Raw genomic sequence first — 23786 nt, 5'->3', positions numbered from 1 at the left:
AAATTCTATCAACGTCTTGCCCAGAAGGGCGTTGGTTGATTAATAAAAAAATTAAATAAATAAATAAAGTAGTCATCGTAATCATTTATTGTTTTTTTTTTTTTTTTTAATTTATGTTTAGATTTGTAACACATAACTTATTTAAGTTGCCATTGAAGTGAATTTAATATAACGTTCTCTCTCTATAATCACACAGGAAAACGTAATCGATTCCAATACACAATTAATAGCATTGCCAACTCAGCCTTATCCCGGATATACTGAGACATTTTTACTCTGCAAGGTGAATGGTAACACCTGCAAACCAGTTGATAACGTACCTTTGTATTTAAACCATCAACTGAACGAACTTGTACCTATACCCTCGGATGTTTTGGAGGCTGGTCCTAAACTTGTAGTTAACGATGAAGGCAATGCTGCTAAAGAAGCAAATACTCAACAAGAGCAGATGGAACAAGAGAAAAGCGTACAAGAAAGTGGAAATATGAGCAATGAAACGGAGAGTGCAACGGGAATTGTTGAGACGGGCAACACTGAGGAACCGCAAAATTTCTTGCGTGACATGACTAGCGATGAAGCTGGTGCTGATGCTGATGCCAATGTTGGAGAAGATTCAACGGATTTGAGTTCCAGCAATGGAATTCTATTAAATATCGAAGGTCAGCAAGTTTTGCTGGATGCTGCAACATTCGCCCATCTTTTGTCAAATCCAGATACCAACACTCAACTTATATCTGATGATGGCACTGAGTATGTCCTAACACATGAAGTATTGCAGGCTCTACATATGCAACAACAGCAGCAACAACAGCAGGAACAACAACAGGTATTGGATATTACGAACGCAGGAGTCAATAGTGACATCATTGCCGTTGCAATGGCGGGTTCCGATTTATATGGCAATGAAGTTTTAACAATTGATACATCACAGGCTCTACAATTAATCGACGACAATGGAAGTGTGATATTTCAACAAGCTACAGAGGCTCCACCATTGGTGCAACAACATTTAACACCACCCGCTGTGGTCACAAATGCTGTACTCGATCAATCGCCGATCATGTCAACACTGGAGGTGCCTTCGAATAGCCGATTGCAAGTTGCGCCCCATTCCATAAGTGTGCCGCCGCTTCCCATAGTTTCACCGTCAAATGTGGTATTTGGTGGAGATGCACCTTCCAATCTCGATGACAGCTTAGCTGCCATAGGCGTCACAGCGCAATCATCGTCCATGTCATCAGCACTGGGTCTACCCATAACCGTTACAGATCCAAATATCGCCTCAAAGGTAACTTCGGCCGGACCTCTTAACGAAATTTTACAATTTGTATCACATCGCCCAGCTACGGGACAAGCAACGGCAGCTTTAGCTGCGGCAGCGATAGCCGGAGAAACGCGTATTTTCAATGACTAGGGGAAAGCAAAAGGAAAACTAGAAGAAATGGGAAACAAACGAAAGTAGATTATCAATTATACTGTGCAACCCAAAATATCACCCAGGTATTTTGAAAATACACATTTTTAATGGATTTGTTTTTTTTATGGTAGTGTTGGCAAGATATTTTTGAGCGATGTTGCCGTTTTCAATCAATTGGAAATAGAAATCACTCATCTTTTTCTTTACGTTTAATATAAATCGGAAAAAACAGATTTATATCGACTTAAAATAATTGTTTTTATTAGCAGATGGGATAATTTGTGATATCTCAATTGAAAGTTACAGGGTTTCACTATTAAAACATTATTCCATATCATTAAAAGAAAATAAGTTGGGCAATTATTCTTTTTGTTTAAATAGCACAATTTACAATTTAATTTTTTACCGGCGCTTCGTTTAAGACATTACTAAACAAGCAATTTGTGTACCAAGCCATTAGAGAATGCGATCAAATTCTTTGCTGTTCCCAAAGATTTTCTTAGAGGAAACAACGCGAAATGTATTTCATTGGGCCGACAATCCCTGGGCGGTATAAAGCTTGAACCACAAGGATTCATTTTTCCACTGCCAGGACATAAGCATTTTCCCATGTTTCGGTTGTCATCATGCTGCTCTCCTTAAAATGAATTTGGAAATGACATTTGGTTAAAACTAAGTATTTTCTTCTATAGGCTGGTCTATTTCGTGCTATATACAATAGTGCTGTATGTAGATATAGTCCCTATATAGCGATGAAGTCGTCAAATATATCTGTAATAAAGATGACTTACTAAAGGCTATTTTTAATATAACCCTACACGGACAAGTCTCTTGTTTCATACGACTTTTAAATTGCACATTATATTATTGTCATTAAAGTCATGGGTTTTGGTTTTCAATAGGTTTTTCAGAAGTTTGAACGTGCGTAAAGATTACTTTTAGTTACCATCTGCTCTTGCAAACTTGGTAATCCTAATACTTTGTGACACTTGCCTTTCCTTCTCGAGAACGCAGCGGGTCAAACGCAAAGTCTTACCACACTGCTTTCGTGGTGACTTTTGTTTCACCAAAACTTGCGACCTTAATTATAATATAGCATACCAACACAAGAATTATGTGTAACCTACACAAAAGCTGGTTGCAGAATAATCCCTCTTCAGTTAGTACTTGCCAGCCCAAGGCGATTGCTACAACAAAGCATTTTTTTGGGAACTTGATATGTCAACATTTGTAAATAGGACGAAGAAACTTCAATTCGCCGTGACATTTAAAATTTTCGGCAAATTTGCTTCGACAAACCAGGGCAAGAAAAAAGAAATTTATTAATTTTTGAGTGTCAAGCAAGAAGAAACAATAAAAAGGTTCAAAATTCCTATTAGGTCCAGAAAAAACCATAAAGATGGCAGGTTTAAATAGATTTCACTAGGTTGTTGTAGCGGTAAACTAGCTACCAATAATGTATTTAACCTTCCATGGTAGACCAGGGTAGTTCTAGCTCAATTATTATAGACGTTCGTCTCTATTATATGTGTCAAATGCTTGACTCTCTGGTGGACAGAAGAGAATTCCTCCTGAATTGAGTTCATACGATGTTGATCGGCAGGATAATTACCGTACCACTAACAAAGAGCTCAAGGAACCTTTTTGGGCCTCTTGGATTATTGTGGGATTTTTTAGGTCATATGAAAAGGAGGGGGCTAAAGTTTGTTGGCTACGAGGATGACGTTTTCATCTTGGTGTGTGGCCGTTCAGAGAGTTGGCCAATTGGCTTGATGTAAACCCCCGAAAGATAAAGTTGGTGCTATTCACCAATATGAAGTTATTTGGTGTGTTCAGGAGACCTCTCCTAGGTGGGGCTATCGCTCTCACTTTTGATAGGGTTTCTAACAAGCAATTGCAATGTCAGGACTTTGAAATCGCGCTAGACACATGGCGGACTGCATGTGTGATTTGGTTCAGTATTATGGCTAAATGAACACCTTTTTTCCAGTCTAAATTATTGTCGGGCCCATAGACCTCTCGCCGTTTTTGGCTGCAATAGGGGCTTGAAATTGCAGAGGGAACTTCGTCAGCCCGCCTGGCCTCCATTATTGCCATTCATGTTGGCTCCTTATCTTCTTCGTTCTAATATCTGTCATTATACCGCCGTAAATTTTGTCTTTTGAATCTATTTCGGGGGCGACGCAATAAACCTAAGTTCCCTGAGTGAAGCTTATAGCGATTGAGGTTGTTAGACGTGTACCATTATATAACCTAAGTTTAGGAACCAAAACAGCAGCAAACAACAAAATCAATTTATAAAATATTTATTTTGAAGTTTGAATTTGTATAAGGCGAATTCAAAAATTATTTGACATATCAAATTCCATCAGCTGTGCTGATGCGGCCACCTTTTTAAATACGCCAATGTAAACTTGTCAACTGACTGCAAGATTTCACTAAGTTTGCTAGCCACAAATGTCACATTAACTTTTTTAGTACCACATATAGTACAGTGCAATGAAATTCGTATGAAAATTACATCTATCCCGGATAAATTAACAAATAAGTGTGGCCACTTGCAGAAATCGTTCTATAGTGAATGGTAAAATAAAATTGAAGCCAATTATTTATACAATGCGTGCACAAATCGTAATAAATTTTATTTGACTGCCATGCCCACACATATATAAATTTTAGTTATAAATTTTACAAATATTTGCACTTTTTTTAAATCAGCTGTGGTCCTTTTTAAACTATAAATAAAATCTTAATGGCCCCGATGTCCTAAAAATAAGCATCAACGTAGTGCAATATTTGCTGTGTTTTATTTTAGTACTGGATAGACAAGTCGTGAAGGGCTAAAATAAAATGCAAGAAAAATTTCCAGTGCAAGTCTGTTTTTTTGCCATGAGGTGGTAAGGCCATTTGCCAACCTGTCAAAACAATACGAGGAAAAAGTGCAAATATTTGTAAAATTTATAACTAAATTTTACAAAACATGTTTAGGCATAGCAGTAAAATAAAATTTATTAAGATTTTTGTGTAATTAATTTTAATTTTATTTTATTTTATTTCTGCAAGTGGCTACACTTATTTTTGAAAAACATGATGGCGAACCAGATGACAGCTAGCTGTTCTACATAAGCCTGCACTTGTAATTTATCCAGAACTTTGTTGTCCTGGATAGATGTCATTTCATACAAATTTCATTGCACTGACTATATAGTACCAAAATAAAACACAGCTATTAACAAATTTGCTACGACGGGGTAAAGCGTTTTTCAAAGGGATCAGTAAAGGCGTTATTTCACGGCATGTAGATGTCTTATGACATGTCACTTTTTTTTGTTCACATGTAATTGGAAATGTTTGTCAAAATTGTTATTTTATACACGACTCATAATTTTTGCTATCACACCTGTGTGTTATTTTCGTGTGACATAACCTCAAAATTTGAGCAAAATCAGATTTTTTATGATTTTGTTTAATTTGTGAAAACAATTTAATTTGGGGTTACTTTCATTCGACTGACAACAAAAACAACTGATTTCTTTATGTTTTTGTCAGAAGGAATAGAGCACGCTCTAATCGAAAAAAATTCCATGTGCTATTTTGAAAAATGATTTTCATATGTTAATTTCGTTTGTATCACGCGACATGTACAACTCAACATGTGCTAAATTTGACATGTCACAAGACAACTACATGCCGTGTAATAGAGCCTTATTCTTTGCAAAAGTGGCAGTACAAATATTAGAAATAAATGAAGAAAACTTCAGAGAGGAAAGAATTTGTAGCTTACTTTAAACGAACAAAATGTATGTTGTGAATGAACTGTGAAAGTGTTCCAGTTATTTGCAGCTAATATTTAAAAATTTATTTATTTTTCAACTTAAATTATTTTTACAAAACATTTTGTTAGTTTATGTTCTAAACTTGCTTGTTTTTTTCCGCCATTTCGTTTTTCTCGTTTCTTATCGTCTCTTATAAAACAAAACCAAAAGCAAATTCGCCGCTTTTTGCAGAGTGACAGTACATCTTTGTAACTAGCCATCTGCGATGCTGCTTGTGCCAACAATCAGGCTTGTATAGTTGCGGGATACCCGACTCTACCTCATATATATATGAGCCTTGATAAAGAGGGTTAACAAAGAACGATCCAGGAATATAGTTTTAATTGAATAATTGAACAATTTATTTTTTTTTAATTTTATATAAGAAGTATGCATTTTTGGTCAAACATTTTTTCTTTATATGGTATTAAGAATTTTGTTTTCACTTTCAAATCTGTTTGTAGTGGAAAAAGAAAAATTTTGAAAATTTTTCGTATCTCAATGTAATGGAATTCCAAAATTCAGTCTTATGCAAAAGATGAAATGAAGATGTGTGAGTTCTGTTCGGTGCAAATATCCCTTCTTCAGTTTCTTTAATAATCAAAATTGCTTCTTTTGTTGACGATAAGAGTCGAGTTAAACCAAGGAGCTATGTAATATTAATTGTCATTATTTTCTTACATAGTGTTATAAATACTTCGCAGAAGAAAAAGCCCCAGGTGGTTCTCTTGCTGTTTTCATTTAAACAGTTCTCAACGCTTTTAACTGTAGAATCGTAATATTTACGATATATTCTATAAGTAAATTGCTTAGGCATACATATACCTGGATAAGTTTTTCTGAACAACATTTATAATTCTCTTTATGAATTCACTTAGCTGAAGAGATTGTTTAAAGAGATGCGGCAAGAAACTCTCTCAATAGGTAATTAATAAGTTGTAAATGTTGAATGTAATATTATCGATCTTGCATATGTATGTAGATCACGTGCATAGCTGTAGTTTCAATTAATATAAGATTACGATAAAAATACAGAAAAAAAAAACAAAAAAAAACATCTATAAATTATGAATATGACTTGATTATGTAGTAAATAATTTAGGGTATTATAATTTATGAATTTTTTACATTTAAAATGTATTATATTTTCATTTTCAAAACTATTGCTTATTGTTTGTTTACCATATAAAAACAAAAACATGCTACCACGATGTGACATACACCGATAATACACACATGTACATTACTTACAAAAAGAAGAATTAAAAAGCCTTAATAGAAATGTATTCACTAAACTAAAACCAACACAGAGATAAAATGAGAGAGAATTACAATCGATCACAGAGAAAGAGAAATACTTTAGCCAGCGTTTGGCGATGTTAGCAAAACAAAAAAAAAAATAAGACAGAAAATGATGTCAGTTTTTAAAAAAATTGTTTTAAAACGTTTATGTGTTAGGATCTGTCTTTCGACTTTATTATTTCCACATAACCATCATTCATGAAAAAATTGGTTCCATACTGCATTGATAGTTCCAAATCATTCAAGTTTATACGTACACATTTCGTTAGAGTTTATGGAAATGGCATAAATATTTCGTATGTTTCTCTCTGTGAAATATATAACTATACCATAATTATATTAATTTAGAATTTGATACTTTATGTTTATTTAAGTAAACGCTATAAATATATATATATACACTATATATATATATATATATAAATATGTACACATATTAAATAAGTATATATTTAAATAAAAGAAATTAAAAACTAAGTTTTTATACATGTTGATTAGTGCTTTTATTGTTGTCAATAGACAACACAACACATATAATTATTTGGCATTTGGTAACTGTGGCCAGTAAATGCTTGTTCTTGGGTTTCATTTTCATTATACCACCACTACTCTGGTACAGGGTGTTATAACTTAGGGAATTTGTTTGTAACACCCAAAAGGAAGAGAGATAGACCCATTGATAAGTATACCGATCGACTCAGAATCACTCTCTGATTCGATTTAGCTATGTCTGTCTGTCTGTCCGTCCGTCTGTTAATTTGTGTACAAAGTACAGGTCGCAGTTTTCATCCGATCGTCTTAAAATTTGGTACAAGCATGTTTTTGGCCTATTGAAATTGGAAAAAATCGCTTCAGATTTGGATATAGCTCCCATATATATGTTCGTCCGATTTTCAGTAATAATGCAATAAAATGGTCATTTGTTAGCCGATCCTCTCGAAATTTAGCAGGAAGGATTTTTTTTAGAACTCTCGACATTACTGGTGAATTTCATAAAAATCGGTTCAGATTTATATATATATATATATATATATTGTATATCGCTCGATTTTCACTCATAGAGCCACTGCAAGCGCATTTATTGACCAATCTTCCCAAAACTTCGTACAACGCTTTCCTCGACGACTGTCACGGTATGTGAGAAGTTTGCTCGAAATCAGTTCAGATTTAGATATAGCTCCCATATCTCTCAACATTACTGGTGATTTTCACGGAAATCTCGGTTCTGATTTATATATAGCTCTAATATATATACATGTATCGCCCGATTTTAACTTCTGGAGTCACACCAAGCTAATTTATTGACCATCTTGCTAAAATTTTGCAAAATGCTTTCCTCGTTGACTGTCACAGTATCAGGGAAGTTCGAAATCGGTTCAGATTTAGATTAGATAGATTTAGGTATAGCTCCCATATATATGTTCGTCAGATTTTGAGAAATATTGCAAGAAAGTGCTCAGTTTTACATGGATTCTTTCGAAATTTTGCAGGAAGGATTTTCTCTCGATATTACTGGTGAATTTCATAGAAATCGGCCCAGGTTTAGATATAGCTGTCAAATATGTATATCGACAGATTTTCACCCCAAGAGCTACTACAAGCGCATTGTGTGATATATCTTGCCGAAATTTTGCACAACGCTTTCCTCGGCGACTTCCACATTATCTGAGATATTTGCTCGAAATCGGTTCAGAATCAGATGTAGCTCCTATATATTTATATGTTCGTCAGATTTTGGGCAATTTGCAATAACGTTGTCATTTGTCAACCGCAGTTATTACAGTCATTGGACATTTTCGTTCATTTTATTTGGGAAATGTGATGACGAGTTGTTTGTCATCACATTTAGGGAAGGGTACGGTGGAACCTAGAACAATACAAATTTGAAATATAAAAAACATCAATTTAAAAATTGAACATTTATTTATTTATTGTTTTTAAATAACAAATAATTGTGTTATGCATAGCATTAAAATACAGAAAGCGCGGATGCTTCTCTCGTATCAATAAGTTCTGTTCGATATAAGTTCAATCGAAACCGTATTAGTGAAACGGCTAAAATTCAACAATTTAGTTTCATTTATTCGTAATTTTCTTGTTAGGCGTAGTTCGGAAAGTGAAATTTATTTCCAGTTAAGTGTGGTACTTGTTCGCTTTTAGCGAAACTGTTTCATGAAACCCTTTTTAAGATAATAGATTTTGAGGCAAAAGAACTTGCTGATTTCATTCAATGGGACTTTCCCTCATTACTTATGAAGATTTTTTCGCAAAAGTATTATGTATCATTGAAAGTTATTTAGTGTTTCAAAAAAGTAAACGTGAAAAACAGGTGTTTTCACCAGTGAAAAACAAACATAGTACCAGCCATTAAGCGATATGAATATAAGTGAAAGCTATTTTTTACGTCCACATACTAATTATGTTTGAAAGAACTTGAGTTGAACAGTCAGAGACAGTTATTAGCGAAATTTCACAATAGGCTTTTGCAAATTTTAGTGTTGGTACAAATTTTTCCTATTACAATTAATTTCCCATAGAAATACATTTTCACTTGTGCGATCTCAGTTTCCTAGAGAAGCGGAATTTGGGGTGTAAAACCTTTTTTAGCTTAGCGCCATTTCCAGTTTACATATTTTTCACTTGGGCGGGATTTTACACTGAAAGAAACTTTTTTATAATTGCTTGTTCTTTAGGCTATGTGGCTCTACACGGGCTTTCACCTCCATTTAGTATATATTGGGTTGCCCAAAGAGTAATTGCGGATTTTTCATATAGTCGGCGTTGACAAATTTTTTCACAGTTTGTGACTCTGTAATTGCATTCTTTCCTCTGTCAGTTATCAGCTGTTACTTTTAGCTTGCTTTAGAAAAAAGTGTAAAAAAGTATATTTGATTAAAGTTCATTCTTAGTTTTATTAAAAATGCATTTACTTTCTTTTAAAAAATCCGCAATTACTTTTTGGGCAACCCAATACATTATACAAAGCGATGGTGAATGTCATATTTCCGATACCAGGCATCAATTCGCCCTCATAACTTTTTTTCTACAATTTTCCCCCAAATTCCTCAGAACCATTTGGGATTAAGATTTGTTAGTTTGTTATCATACACAACAAGGTAACAATGATCTTAAAATTACTGCATATGAGAAACACAATGAAATTTAACACAGTTCAGCAAAGTTCAGGATATAAAATAGCGTATTTAATAAATAATAAATTAACAAATAATGGCAGGAAGATTTGACGTGGTTCTTATTCAGGAGCCATGACTGTGGGGAGAAATGGTTCGTGAACTAAGACTTTCGGGGGCCGAATTGCCGCATACGTGAACGAGTAAAACGAGTACCGCATTCGTTAACGAATAAGCACTTTCGACAATTCGAGATTATGACATTCGTTAACGAGAGCATAATCGGGTATCAGCTGTACGAAATCCACTCGTGAGCTTGGAGCAATCGAATAGAATTGTTATAATTATAATATGAAATAAATAAAAAATACATACTTTTTCGTATTTAGGAATAATTTACGCAAAACAAATGAGCTACAAAAGTTTGAAATGACTCAATTCATGGCCATCCGAATTTGGCAATAAAGCCAAGAGAAGCCAACAAAGCATGCAATTACAACAAAGTTAATGCAATTTATTATCGTTTAAGCATGTTGGTCGCTGTTTTGGAGCCATGGGCAAGCAAATACTTCGTTGGCAGACCAATGCAACAAGACTCGGCGCCTTCCTTTAGCACGTGGAATACAAAAAAAATCATGTTCGGTACTTCATTTGGCCCACAGAGTAGCTGTCCAATATGCCGCATGCCAATACGACGGACTTTTTTATTTAGGCCACTTTTAAGAGCAAGGTAAGGACTGCAAAATATTCCCGTATGTATGCGCTGAAGAACTACATTGTGCAGGAATGGGCCAACATTTCGTTTCTTTAACGACTCAGAACAAAAGATAATGGAACATGTGGTCATATCGCACAAAAGTGAATGGAATAAAAAATATTTCCAAAAACTTTCGTACTTTGAATCAGAAAAAAGGAAGAAAGTCTGTCATTACACAAAAACACATGCATTGGGAAAAATACAGCTAATAGACAGGGTTGTCGAGCGTGGTTAATGTGGTAATTGTATGCAATTAATACGATTCAAATACAACATACCAACGCACGGCCCTTGAAGCCGTCACACCTAATATGATTGAAAAGTCTTCTAACCAAAGGCGAAACGCGTCCCATAGTGGTTGGTGTGTGTTGCTATATTTGGCTTTCCATTTCCATTTGCAATCTCCGATCATTGAGCTCGTCTGGAAAGAGAAACATACAAAAAAAATATTTTCACACGAAAAAATGTGGTCGTTTGTCAGCTACCCGGTTAGTCTCAATAACATGCATTTGTTTATGTTTTATTTCTATTTTTAAAATATATACGTTTTATTCGGCAATGACATTGGATCACTTTTATCTGTCATTTCTCTACGAATACGAACAAAGTTTTTATCCTTTTCAGAATCGGAGGATGACAAGCTCAACAAAAGCAACGTAACTATGCATTTTTTATTTATAAATTCACGTTTGTGTCCAAAAATTTCAATAAATTCATATATTTTACAAAAGCCACAAACATATGTTCAAATCAACTCTGATACAAAAAATAATCGGTAGCCATTTGACAAATTTCGATACGACAGTTTTCGAGTGCGGTAATACATCCATTCGATACGTGACGAAATCTCATTCGATACAACAGCTTCCTCGATCACGTATGCGGTAATTCGGCCCCTAGATTTAAACTACTCAAGGGAATGGGAGACACAGAGCCTGTATTCTTGCAAAGAGTAGTCTAATGAATCGACGACAATGGATTGCAACTCGACTACAGTTACGTTGCCAGGAGACAAAACCACGACGAAAAAATTAGTTTAAAGTTGGACATTTTAAAATATCAGTATTGGTTCAGCTACCAAGAAATTTGTAAAAAAGTACGTAATTCAATACAAAAATTAAAATTTCTGTAACAAATTTGGCCGCAATTGAAGTTAGGTAGCCATCCATAATCGACCGATAAATGTTTTACTTCTTGCGTCGCTAAGCACTAAAGATTTTGTAGTAGCCAGCCTTGAAATAAATAAGTATTACTACAGGCTGGGTTCTCAATATATGGCACACGGTTCAGAGATAACGCCTTTAAACCTTAAGTTGCTGGTTGAAGGTGCTTCTGCAGTGAAAAATTACCTCGTTGTAGGAAGTGATGCTAATGCACATTACCAAATATGGGAAAGTTCGGATATAAACGAAAGGGGTGAGCTGCTTATCTAATATATTATATAAAAATTAAATTGTTGTACTTTATTTGTTTGTATAGACTCATAAACGGTTCATGAAATGTTCACAGATGGTAGAGTTTTAGCCCCAGGTGAAAATAGGGTGCGACATTTTTCCATATACGAAGGGGGCGGATATTTTGGTAGCCAAAAAACACGAAATTAGTATAAAACATTGGGCTCAAATAATCTGGGGGACGCCCTATCCAAAAACACACCCGAACGGACATTTTTACCGATTGGGACAATATGGGTATCAAATGAAAGGTGTTTGGAAGTTGAGTGCATATCTGTTATAAGAATTTAGGATACTACATGGCCTCTCCAACCACAAAAACCCCCAAAAAGGGCATGAATGTCTCACGTTACAAAATGGGTATAAAATGAAAGCGAGTTGACTACGAATCTGATATACACATTTGGGACAGAGTCTACCCTTCAATAGGACGTGTAGTTCAACCGGGATAATATGGGAATTTAACGAAAGGTCTATGACAGTAGAATTCGAATTTAATGTTGATATAAGAATTCAAGTATATGGGTAACGTCAAGTATCTGGATCTCAACATTAAAGGACTCAAATAAATTGTCTTTTGGGTTTTAGCTTCTGGGGGACCGACCCTCTCCTCCCAATGAAAACAACACATGTAGGATGACCGAGAATGTATTGTGTTCAAATGAAAGGACGTGTCAGAGGGCAAACGCCGTCCCCACATTTTACCCAAAAAAGGGAATTAAAAATAATACATGAAGGCCGATCAGGATAGAATAGAACAGCAATAAAATGTCTTTGGTAGGAGAGTACACTTTTTACCCTCAATTTGGGATAAACACAGGTGGACCTGCGGATCTTTAAAACTGTAGGATCCCAAGTGGTAGCTTTGAAATATGATTTTGAATGTAGATAACCAATACAAAAAAATTAATTAGTGTGGATCTGAACAAGACCCGTACCCCTGAATACCTTGATCGCAACCTTGAAATTAATTGGGGCTTAAACAAATCAGGGTCCGCCCCTAAACTCCCTTCAAACCAACCATGTTTGCTACTATGGCAATAAGGGGCGCAAATGATAGGTATTTGACAGTAGAAAACGAATTTGATATCCAATTTTGAAGCCAAGTGTTTGGAGATAGTGTCAACCCTTAAACTCCCCCTGATATCCACTTTTGTGGCAAAGGGTTTGGCTACTCAAATCCACCACGAAAACCAAAAGAATGAAGTATATCTAACAACCAAACATTAATGGGCGGACCCTCCCCTTAACCTTTTTTCAAAACCACAGATGTCGCAAATGGGTGGCCCGAATGACCAGAAATTTAGTTTGTTTATAATAACTCGAAAGCAGAAAATTGCTGTCCATATTTAAGGTGGGATGTCTAGGGCGGCCGTCCAAGCTCCAAATTCTGCCAAATGAAAATATAGACCAAAAATGGTAATATTAGGCTCAAATGAAAGGTAATTGAGACTAGAGCACGAATCTGATACAGGGGGTCCAACTCACCCCCAAAAACGACCCCATACGCGACATTTCACCGACGATAGCAATATAGAGCTCAAATGAAAGAAATTTTGGAGTAGAGCACCAATATGATATCCACAGCGAAATATCTGAAAGGCCGTACCAGCAACCTCTGACCGTGTCAATATAGGGCTCCAATAAAATAAGAGAATGGAAGAGGGCTCAGCGGAGCGGGCCCTGTCCAGCTAGTATATTATAAGTTGCAATTTGGCGATTTGAAATAAAGGGGATAAACCGACTTTTATTACCAGGAACAGGCAGGAGGTAGTAGATGTAACCTTTGTATGGGAAGATATAAGCTCAAGAAAATTCGACTGGGAAGTGTTGTATGACCACAGCTTCTCTGACCATTGTTATATTAGCATCAGCCTTGGAGAAAATACTGCAGAAGCGGTCCCTCGCCTAAACAGAAGAAAGGCGGATTGGGTAGATTTCAGCATACATTCTGCACAATTATCCCTTCTAGACCAGAAAAGAAAGAAGAAACTGCGGAGGATATAGACATAATGGTCCAGTGGATCACGAAGGCCCTGAATGACTCGCTTGTGTCAGCTTGTCCTAGTGCCAAGCTAAGGGGTAAACAGTGACCGCCATAGTTAGTCTAAGGAAGGACTGCAGAAACTTTTCTACAGAGCGAAAGCCACAAGAGCACCACACGATTTGGACATTCATAAGGCTGAGCTAAGAAAATATAAAGGCGAGCTGAGAAAGGCTCAGAACAAATCCTGGGTAAAATTCTGCAGCTCCGTGGAGGATACATCTGAGGCCTCTAGGCTAAGGAAAATTCTGTACTCGAGACCTATTCGACGGAGTATATTCAGAAGTCAGAGGCTATTAGAGAAATTCATTCGTCGGAGGCTATTAGAGAAATTGTGTCTGAACCGAAAATTCTTTGAGCGATAAGAAGTTTCGACTCCTTTAAGTCCCTAGGTCCTGATGATGTATCACCGGTTGAATTACAAGGTGTGTCTGAAAGACTGGTTCCTTGGCTTAGGGAGATATACTCTGCATGTATCAGAATGTCATACCTATGGGATATGAGGGACACGAAGGTCATTTCCATTCCAAAAGCAGGAAAATCTTACCACACGAAGTCCAACGATTTTCGTTCTATTAGTCTATCATCCTTTATGTTGAAGACTCTTGAGATGTTGATAGAAACACATCTTAGGGCAAAGATCCCTGGAGATCGCCTGTCGCGGCAACAGCATATATATAGTAAAGGTAAATCCACCAACAGCCCTTCACGACCTAGTCGGCTATATAGAGGGTTCTCTCGCTGTCAAGGAATATACAATGAAGGTGCTTTCAATGATATAAAACCGACGTTAATCATGAAGGAGTTGGAGTTTCTAGGCATCAACTCTACCGTAAGAAAGTTTATTAATAACTTACTTACTAAAAGAAGCATTACGGCGGGCTTGGGATCTGTGGATCTAAAAAGATGGGTCAGCAGAGGAACTCCCCAAGGAGCTGTACTCTACTTTGTTATATAGCCATTAACAATATATTATTGTCTCTGGAAGAAAAAGGCGTAAAAGTGGTCGCGTATGCTGATGACGTGGCAATTGCGGTTAGGGTAAAGTTTCCCAGCACTCCAAGAGATATACTTCAGGAAGCTCTACGTGCAACATCAAAATGGGCTACCGAAAGTGGTCTGGGTATAAACCCGTGCAAGACAGAAGTAGTTCTTTTAAGCAGGAGATACAAGTTGCCTACGGTGGAACCTGTCTCTTTGGGTGAAAAGAATGTTCCATTTACAGAAAGCGCATACCTGGGTGTTTTGCTGGACAGGAAATTGAACTTCAAATCCAACATTTTGGAAAGGGCAACAAAGGTCACTCTTGCCCTATACACCTGCAAGAGAGCCATTTGGCAAAATGGCTGCAGTTGTCAGACCTATTATGCCATATGGTGCTGTGGTCTGGTGGACCGCGATATCCCTGGTGTAGTGTGTATATGTGTGAGACAATTGTCTGGCCTTGGTCATGATCATTGTCTGGCTTAGGTAATCTGATTCGCGCATATGGACACCCATCCGCGTTGCCGTGTGAATATACATACGTTGCATATTCACACAGGTGAGCAACCCAACAGCATTAGAACATGCTGGCTAGGCTTAAGCTAGCTTAGAAATATTTTGTTTAAATAAAATTCAATTTAAGAACAACAGCCAATTGAAGTGGTCCTCAATTCTTTCACATGGCGACCGTGAAAATGAAAAAAAAAAATAAACCCTACTCGCCGCCATTTAGAGCACAGTGAAAAAAAAACTAAAAACGATTTTTTTAATTATTCAACGGCAAAAACAACACATAGAAAATAAACATAAATGAAATACAAAAAACTCCATAAAAAAACTGAAAAAAAGCAAACAAAAAGAATTAAACAAGAAGAAAACATTAAAACACAACAGCAACACCAAAAAAGATGAGAACTGAAGCACAATAAAAAAGGATCTTTTTAAGCAAAATCAAGCAGCAATTATAAAATGAAACACTGCACCAACAACAACAACCATCATTTGTTGCTAAACCAACAATCACTTGATTGCATCTTTTCCAATCCTTTATTATTACCAACAACAAGTAGCAGCAACAACAATACAAATAGAGGGACCGCATCTACAACTTCCACCACCACCACAACCAGAAACGTAAAGATGTTCCAGCATAAGCTAATTCTAATTGTTAAAAATAGTTTAACTGCTTCCATCGCAAAGAGTTTCGCAGGACAACAACAACAATAACGCATTCAAAAGTTAAGTAAAATCCATATATTAAATATACATATATGTATAGATTTTTTTTTTAAGGAGAAAGACTATTTTTGTCTCGAAAAAAAAAGTAAAAATTTTAATTTATGTTATGTACAAAATAAGAAAAGACCATGTTTCAGTTTATGTATTTGTGGACACAGTTTATTTTGTATTTGTATTTGTATTTTATTATGATAAAACCCATACAAAAGACAGTGTCTTATATAAAGCATGGGTTAGTAAATTGATAAATACAATGAGTTCAACAAGTTTTCATTTAAATACAACAATAATTGGTACAAAATATTTAACAATTTAAGCAAAGCTACTGATACAATATTTAAGTTAAAAAAGGTTTAAACAAAACAAAAAAAAAGAAGAAAAAGAAACTTTAAAGAAAATTTAACAATTTAATCAAAGTTACTAATAAAATAAATTTAAAAAAAATAGTTATAAAAAAAAACAAAACAAATAATTAATTAAAATGATTATAAATCAAAGATTTGAACTGACGTTCATTACTTATAATTTGAATACTATTGGGAAGATTATTCCAGAGACGTATAGCATTAACAAAGAACTGTTGTTCAGATACACGATATTGATGACGTATTTGTATTACTTGTTTACCTCTTGTAGAGTTAGCAAAACGCAAAACAGAAGCCAGATATGACGGTTCATTGGTATAAATTATCTTGTGGATCATTTGCAACAAGCGTATCTTAAGGAACGAGTTAAAAGAGACACCATATACTTTATTAAGCCTCTTCTTACCGCCTTTGGTTGTTGACGTTGCACAAGTGATTCGTTCAACATATTTAGACTTTAATCGGCGTAATCATTTAAGAGTATAGTAATCATGGGTAGTACGGAATCAAAGATAGAGGATCCCAATGCCAATGTGATTAACGACATTGTTGTAAAGGTAGAAAGTCCTACCAACTACTTCTTAATCATAATTAGTTTATTGGCAGCCCAGCTATTGGTAACTCTTTACCAACTGCATAAGAGGGCTCTACGGAAGAATTATATAAGGGCCGCTTCTGTTGCAAACGATCTTGAAAAGGTATAGGAATCAATATGTCAAAAAAATAACTTAAAAAAAAATCTTGACCAGCCATACCAGCACACAAAATAAATGAAAATCTTTAAATTTTAGAACTCACATGGACTGGATCGACATAATCGGTGTAGCCAGAATAATCAAAGAGCAGAACTTTGATAGGTCATACAAAAGTCTGAAAGTAGACAGACCGATAGGAAATGAGACATTAGGTCGACACCTCAAAATATTATTTGAAGCCCTGGAAAAAATTCGGACATTTTTAAAAGGGTACTACGATAATCTTACCCCCTCCCACAAAATAGCAGCAGAAGCATATTTTTTGGATGTACGAAATAAACTAGCAAATTTATTGGAATCTAAGGGCATAGAAAATAGATTGTCAGTGAGTTTCCATGACGAGGTCGTTTTCTACATTAAATTAGAGGAAGTTGGCGAAAACATTGATTGTGAATCACTTACCAAACTCTTTGACATTGCAAACGATGCAGGAAACATGACACAATCGGTTACGGACTTTCTGGGTTTGGCCACAAGGGTCATACCGGATTTTAACGGAAGCTCCGAAAATCTGCAGAGTTTTCTTGATGCACTGGACCTTATAGATTCAGTAAAAGAAACTCATGAACAGATTGCAGTGAGAGTCATTAAGACAAAATTAAAAGGGACGGCGAGAAACCTTATCAGCTCAGAAGGGACCATCAAGGACATAATAATAACATTGAGAAAATCTGTCAGAGGCGAATCAACTGAAGTTATCACAGCAAAAATTTTAAATATTAGACAAGGAAATAAGACGGCAAACTCGTTTGTGAGGGAAATTGAGGAGCTTACGAAAGCACTGTCTAACGCCTACATTTCTGACGGACTACTTGTAGAATTAGCACAGAAGTACTCAACTCAAGTAGCCGTCAAAACGATGTCGAAAAACGCATCCAGCGATAGAGTTCGGCTTATAATGGAGTCTGGGAACTTTAGCACAATGAATGATGCGGTGTCGAAATTTGTATCATCTTGCACCGAGGGCATGTCCACCTTTGATGTAAGATACTACAATTCGAAATGGTATGGACGCGGAAATAGTCGTGGACGGGGTAATGGCCACTATAGAGGACGAGGTCGTTACTATAGAAACAATCGAGGACGTGGCTCCAATAACCACAATTTCGACAGTCGAAACAATAAAGGTAATAGGAACCGCAACGTGCGTATCCTTACCGAAGAAAATAATGATTCGGGAAACCTGAATCTTCCCTTGGGAGAACAATAGTCCAAAATCCAACTATACATCATATAAATCTAAGTCAGAGCATATTTGTGAAGGCAAAAAACAATTTTTCTAATAACATTCTCACATTATTAGTAGATACAGGAGCGGATATATCTTTATTAAAGCAATTTAATAAAGAATATAGTCAATTAATCAAGTCTAATACCACAATAATAAGTGGTATAGGTGAAGGAACATCCAAGTCATTTGGATCAATTGATTTGGATCTCCAAATTGACAAATTCTTAATACCCCATGATTTTCAGGTGGTGGATAGGAATTTCCGTATACCTTGTGATGGTATTCTTGGCATGGATTTCATTAAGAAATACAACTGTATTTTGGATTTCAATGAGCACCATGATTGGTTGATTCTAAGACCTAACAACTTTCATTGTAATATTCAAGTCCCTATTATATTTTCTGACGTTAACCATAACATTTTGTTACCTGCTCGTTCTGAAGTAATTAGAAAAGTACATATAACAACAAACGAAAAAGAGTTTTTAGTGATGAATCAGGAACTTCAACCTGGTGTTTTAGTCGCTAGCTCTATAGTAAATGCTAAAAACACATTTGTTCGAATTTTGAATACAACTTCACAAAATGTTATACTAAACACCAAGAGTATTGCGACTGAGAGTTTGAAAAATTATGACTTGATTGAACAAAAATATCTACAAAATGACAGAAAAGAGGAAATTCTTTCAAGGTTGGAAAAGAATTGTCCCAAAGAGTTTAAGGATCAACTTCACAAATTGTGTTCTGATTACACGGATGTTTTTGGTTTAGAAACAGAACCAATCACAGCTAATAATTTTTATAAACAAAAGATAAAACTCAAGGACTCTGACCCGGTATATATAAAAAACTATAGGATTCCACATACACATAGAGCAGAAATAAACGAACAAGTAAATAAACTTGTGTCTGATGGTATAGTTGAACCGTCCGTATCAGAATTTAATAGCCCACTACTTCTTGTTCCGAAAAAGGCGCTTCCAAATTCTGAACAAAAGCGTTGGCGTTTAGTTGTTGATTATCGCCAAATTAATAAAAAGGTAATAGCAGACAAATTTCCCCTCCCGAGAATCGAAGATATTTTGGATCAACTCGGTCGAGCTAAATATTTTTCATGTTTAGATTTGATGTCTGGCTTTCATCAGATAGAACTGGAGAAAAAATCACGAGACATAACATCATTCTCCACGGACAATGGTTCGTATAGGTTCACTCGATTACCATATGGATTAAAAATTGCTCCGAATTCCTTCCAGCGTATGATGACACTTGCGTTTTCGGGACTAGAACCCACAAAAGCTTTTGTCTACATGGATGACTTGATTGTTATCGGATGTAGTTCGAATCATATGTTAAAGAATTTAAAGAATGTTTTCGAACAATGCCGTAAATATAACCTCAAGCTTCATCCTGACAAGTGTTCATTTTTTCGATGTGAAGTTAATTTTCTTGGTCATTTATGTACGGATAATGGTATTCTACCTGATAAGAGCAAATACGACATAATTGAAAAGTATCCTGTTCCAACCGATAGCGATAGTGCTAGAAGATTTATTGCTTTTTGCAATTATTATCGAAGGTTTGTCAGAAATTTTTCATTCTATTCTCGGCATATAACTCGACTTTGCAAGAAAAATGTAAAATTTGAATGGTCATTACAATGCAATGAGGCATTCGAGTACCTCAAGAAACAATTGTTGAAACCTACACTTCTGCAGTACCCGAATTTTGAAAAGCAATTTTGTATTACAACGGATGCAAGCAAATATGCATGTGGAGCTGTGCTCAGCCAAGAGTATAATGGAAAAGAGCTTCCTGTTGCATTTGCATCCAAAACGTTTACAAACGGCGAAAGTAATAAATCAACAACCGAACAAGAGTTAATTGCAATTCATTGGGCAATACAATATTTCCGGCCGTACATTTACGGAACACATTTTTTAGTGAAAACGGATCACAAGCCCTTATCATATTTATTTTCGCTCAAAAATCCAAGTTCCAAGTTGACGAGAATAAGATTGGATTTGGAGGAATATGATTTTACCGTGGAATTTCTCAAGGGAAAACAAAATGTTGTAGCGGATGCTCTTTCCCGCATCACTCTTAATGAGCTAAAAGAGCAATATGAACAGACAGTTGGAGTATATAAAGTCGTGACAAGATCTGAAACTCGTCGAAATAGTCCAAACCACGTTTATGACGATACTCGTGGAAATATTTCAATCGAAGAGCCCAACGTTTATGACGTCATTAATTTTAATGATGTTAAAAAATTCGTAAAATTAAAGTTATCTTTAAACCAGTGTTGCTTAAAACATGGCAAAGTGATTTTAAAACGAATTCATGTTGTGGATTTGTGTGCTAATGGAAATTTTGATTTAGATCAATTTTTCCACAGGCTTAATAGAGAAGCTGGCTCACTGAAAATATCCCAACTTCAGATGGCACCAAGCGAACAAATATTTAAATTTGTTCCACTTGATTTATTCAAGAAAACGGGCAAGAAGATATTAAATAGGGTAAAAGTAGCGCTACTACCTATGGTGACCATTATAAACGGAAATAATGAGAAAGAAAAAAAGACTATTTTGACAAGATACCATGATGATGCCGCTGAAGGAGGTCATGCTGGTATTACACGTACTTACGGGAAGATTAAAAGACACTATTATTGGAAAGGTATGGTTCGGGATATTACCAGATATGTTAAGGCATGCAAGAAATGTCAACTCTCAAAGGTAACCCGACATACCAAAACTCCGATGACATTGACACATACGCCAGCACAGCCCTTTGATATTGTGTTGATTGACACCATTGGACCCTTCCCGAAATCCGAAACAGGCAATGAGTATGCAGTAACACTTATTTGTGATTTCACAAAATACTTAGTTGCTTTGCCAATACCGGACAAAAATTCCAAAACAGTAGCTAAAGCAATCTTTGAGTCTCATATATTGACTTATGGGCCTATGAGAACTATAGTTACTGACATGGGTACTGAATATAAAAACAGTTTGATTGAACACTTGTGCAAATATTTGAAAGTGAAAAACATTACTTCCACAGCCTACCATCATCAAACTCTTGGGACAGTAGAGAGGAACCATCGGACTTTCAACGAATATGTAAGGTCTTACATATCCATTGACAAGGACGATTGGGATGTGTGGTTAAGGTACTTCACGTATTGTTACAATACGACACCTTCAGTTTCTCACGGATATTGCCCCTATGAACTGTTATTCGGCAGGGTTCCGAACATGTTTCAGGTATTTAATCAAATTAAGGATATTCAACCATTGTATAATCCTGAGGATTACTCCAAGGAAGTAAGATACAGGATGGAAATGGCGTATAAAAGGGCAAGGCAATTGCTAGAAACGGCAAAAATAGAGCGTAAAGAAAGGCATGATAAAGGAAAAATCGAACCAATTTTCAATATAGGTGATACTGTGCTTCTTCGTAATGAAACTGGTCACAAATTAGATAGTAAATATTTAGGCCCTTATAACATAATTGACGTGATGAAAAATGGTAATTACGTTATAAAGGGCAAAAAGACTATTACTGTTCATAGCGATAGATTAAAAATATTTAGAAAATAGATTAGAGACAGGCCTGTTCACCAATTTATTTTCATAGTTTTTTTTTTTTGGTATTTCTTTTTAAATATATTCAAATTCGTGTACCTTAATTAAGTTAATTTTAGCATTTATTACTATTTTTTTTTTTTGTAATTTTGTTAAATGTATATCCTGTCACTTTGAGAAAATTAATCTAACTAACACATAACATTTAATTAAATTGTAGAATTAATAATTAATGTTTTTTTAAATTATTTTTTTTTTATTCATAAATTTTGTTATAAATTTTAATAAATAATATAAAATAAAAAAAAACTTTTGTCATATACTTTTTTTTAAATATAAATGAATAATAAGGAATCTTACTAATTTTAAAATCCAATAATGTTTGTTTATATAAAAATCAAATTAATTTTATAACATAATTTTAAATATTTTCCTCTCCTTTTGTAGTAATAAATAAATATTAAGCCATTTTGTAATTCATACAAAACAAAAATTATTTAACTTTAAGATTTTATTAAAAACGTTTATATTTTCCATAAGAAATAATTATCTATTAAGTAATTTTGTACATATTAAAAAATGATTAGCAAGTAATCATTTTTTTGTGAAAAGGGAGATGTAGTGTGTATATGTGTGAGACAATTGTCTGGCCTTGGTCATGATCATTGTCTGGCTTAGGTAATCTGATTCGCGCATATGGACACCCATCCGCGTTGCCGTGTGAATATACATACGTTGCATATTCACACAGGTGAGCAACCCAACAGCATTAGAACATGCTGGCTAGGCTTAAGCTAGCTTAGAAATATTTTGTTTAAATAAAATTCAATTTAAGAACAACAGCCAATTGAAGTGGTCCTCAATTCTTTCACACTGGTAATATAAGTTACATAGACTATGTGGCGTGTACTCTAAAGATCTAGAACTGGTCATATCGAAGAGGTTACCCGAACACTGCAGTTTGTATCAAGCAGAGATCCTTGCAATTAAGGAAGTGGTGGAATGGCTAAGTTATAATGTCATTACGACGACTGGTATAAATATCCTCTGACTGCCAGGCAGCCATTAAATCCCTGGAGAACGTATTTCTGAACACAAAACCGCCCTCGACTGTCCCAGATCTCTCAACGAGTTAGCCGAACAGCCCAAATTCCACCAGTTCTGTATGCCGGGCCACAGAGATATACCAAGGAACTATAAAGCGGATGAGCTTGCGAGACTAGGAACTACCTTACACACTCCAGAGACACAGGTATCTGTGGGTATGCCTCTAGCGACATGTAACCTAAGTTTTTAGGACCAGGCCCGAAGGACAACGAATGATAGATGGTCACAAAGAGGGGGCTGTGAGTATTCCTCATCTAGACTTGAAGAGGTCTACGGCTTTGCATTCATTGGCTAGAACAGACGTCTCCGTCATGACAGGTCACTGTCTAAAAGGAAACACTAGCAGTCAGAAGGAGTTTCACTTTAGATTCTCATTTCTTTGAGAAATGAGATTATCTTCGTGTGTGTTGGCAAAACGCCGATCAGCTTGATAACAATATGGCGGATTGCTCCATATGATTTGTGGTTGTTGTACAAATTGTTTCGCCATGACCTGTATTGTATGTTAAAAGCTGATTGTTTTATGAGTAATAATTGTTTAATTTGTGAGGAAGCTGGTTAAATCATTAATTTGTGAAAACATTTTGGGTTT

General features: G+C 35.5%; 1 protein-coding gene across 3 annotated transcripts in view; it reads left to right on the top strand.

Annotated features, from left to right (window-relative positions):
• The window catches only part of LOC106085530 (uncharacterized), a 90200-nt gene extending 85932 nt beyond the window's left edge, over nucleotides 1-4268 (top strand). For 2 of the 3 annotated variants that reach the window (XM_059367718.1, XM_013249824.2), the window contains one exon: nucleotides 197-4268. In XM_059367718.1, coding sequence (XP_059223701.1) covers nucleotides 197-1414 — 1218 coding nt within the window. In that variant the 3' untranslated portion in view covers nucleotides 1415-4268. The remainder of the gene's footprint in view (nucleotides 1-196) is intronic. The other variant, XM_059367719.1, reaches the window with a different exon arrangement.
• Nucleotides 4269-23786: the final 19518 nt, after the last annotated feature.

The sequence above is a fragment of the Stomoxys calcitrans genome, chromosome 4 (assembly GCF_963082655.1).
Source record: "Stomoxys calcitrans chromosome 4, idStoCalc2.1, whole genome shotgun sequence".
NCBI classification, from domain to species: Eukaryota; Metazoa; Arthropoda; class Insecta; order Diptera; family Muscidae; genus Stomoxys; species Stomoxys calcitrans.
This window is presented reverse-complemented; position numbering and strand designations above follow the sequence as displayed.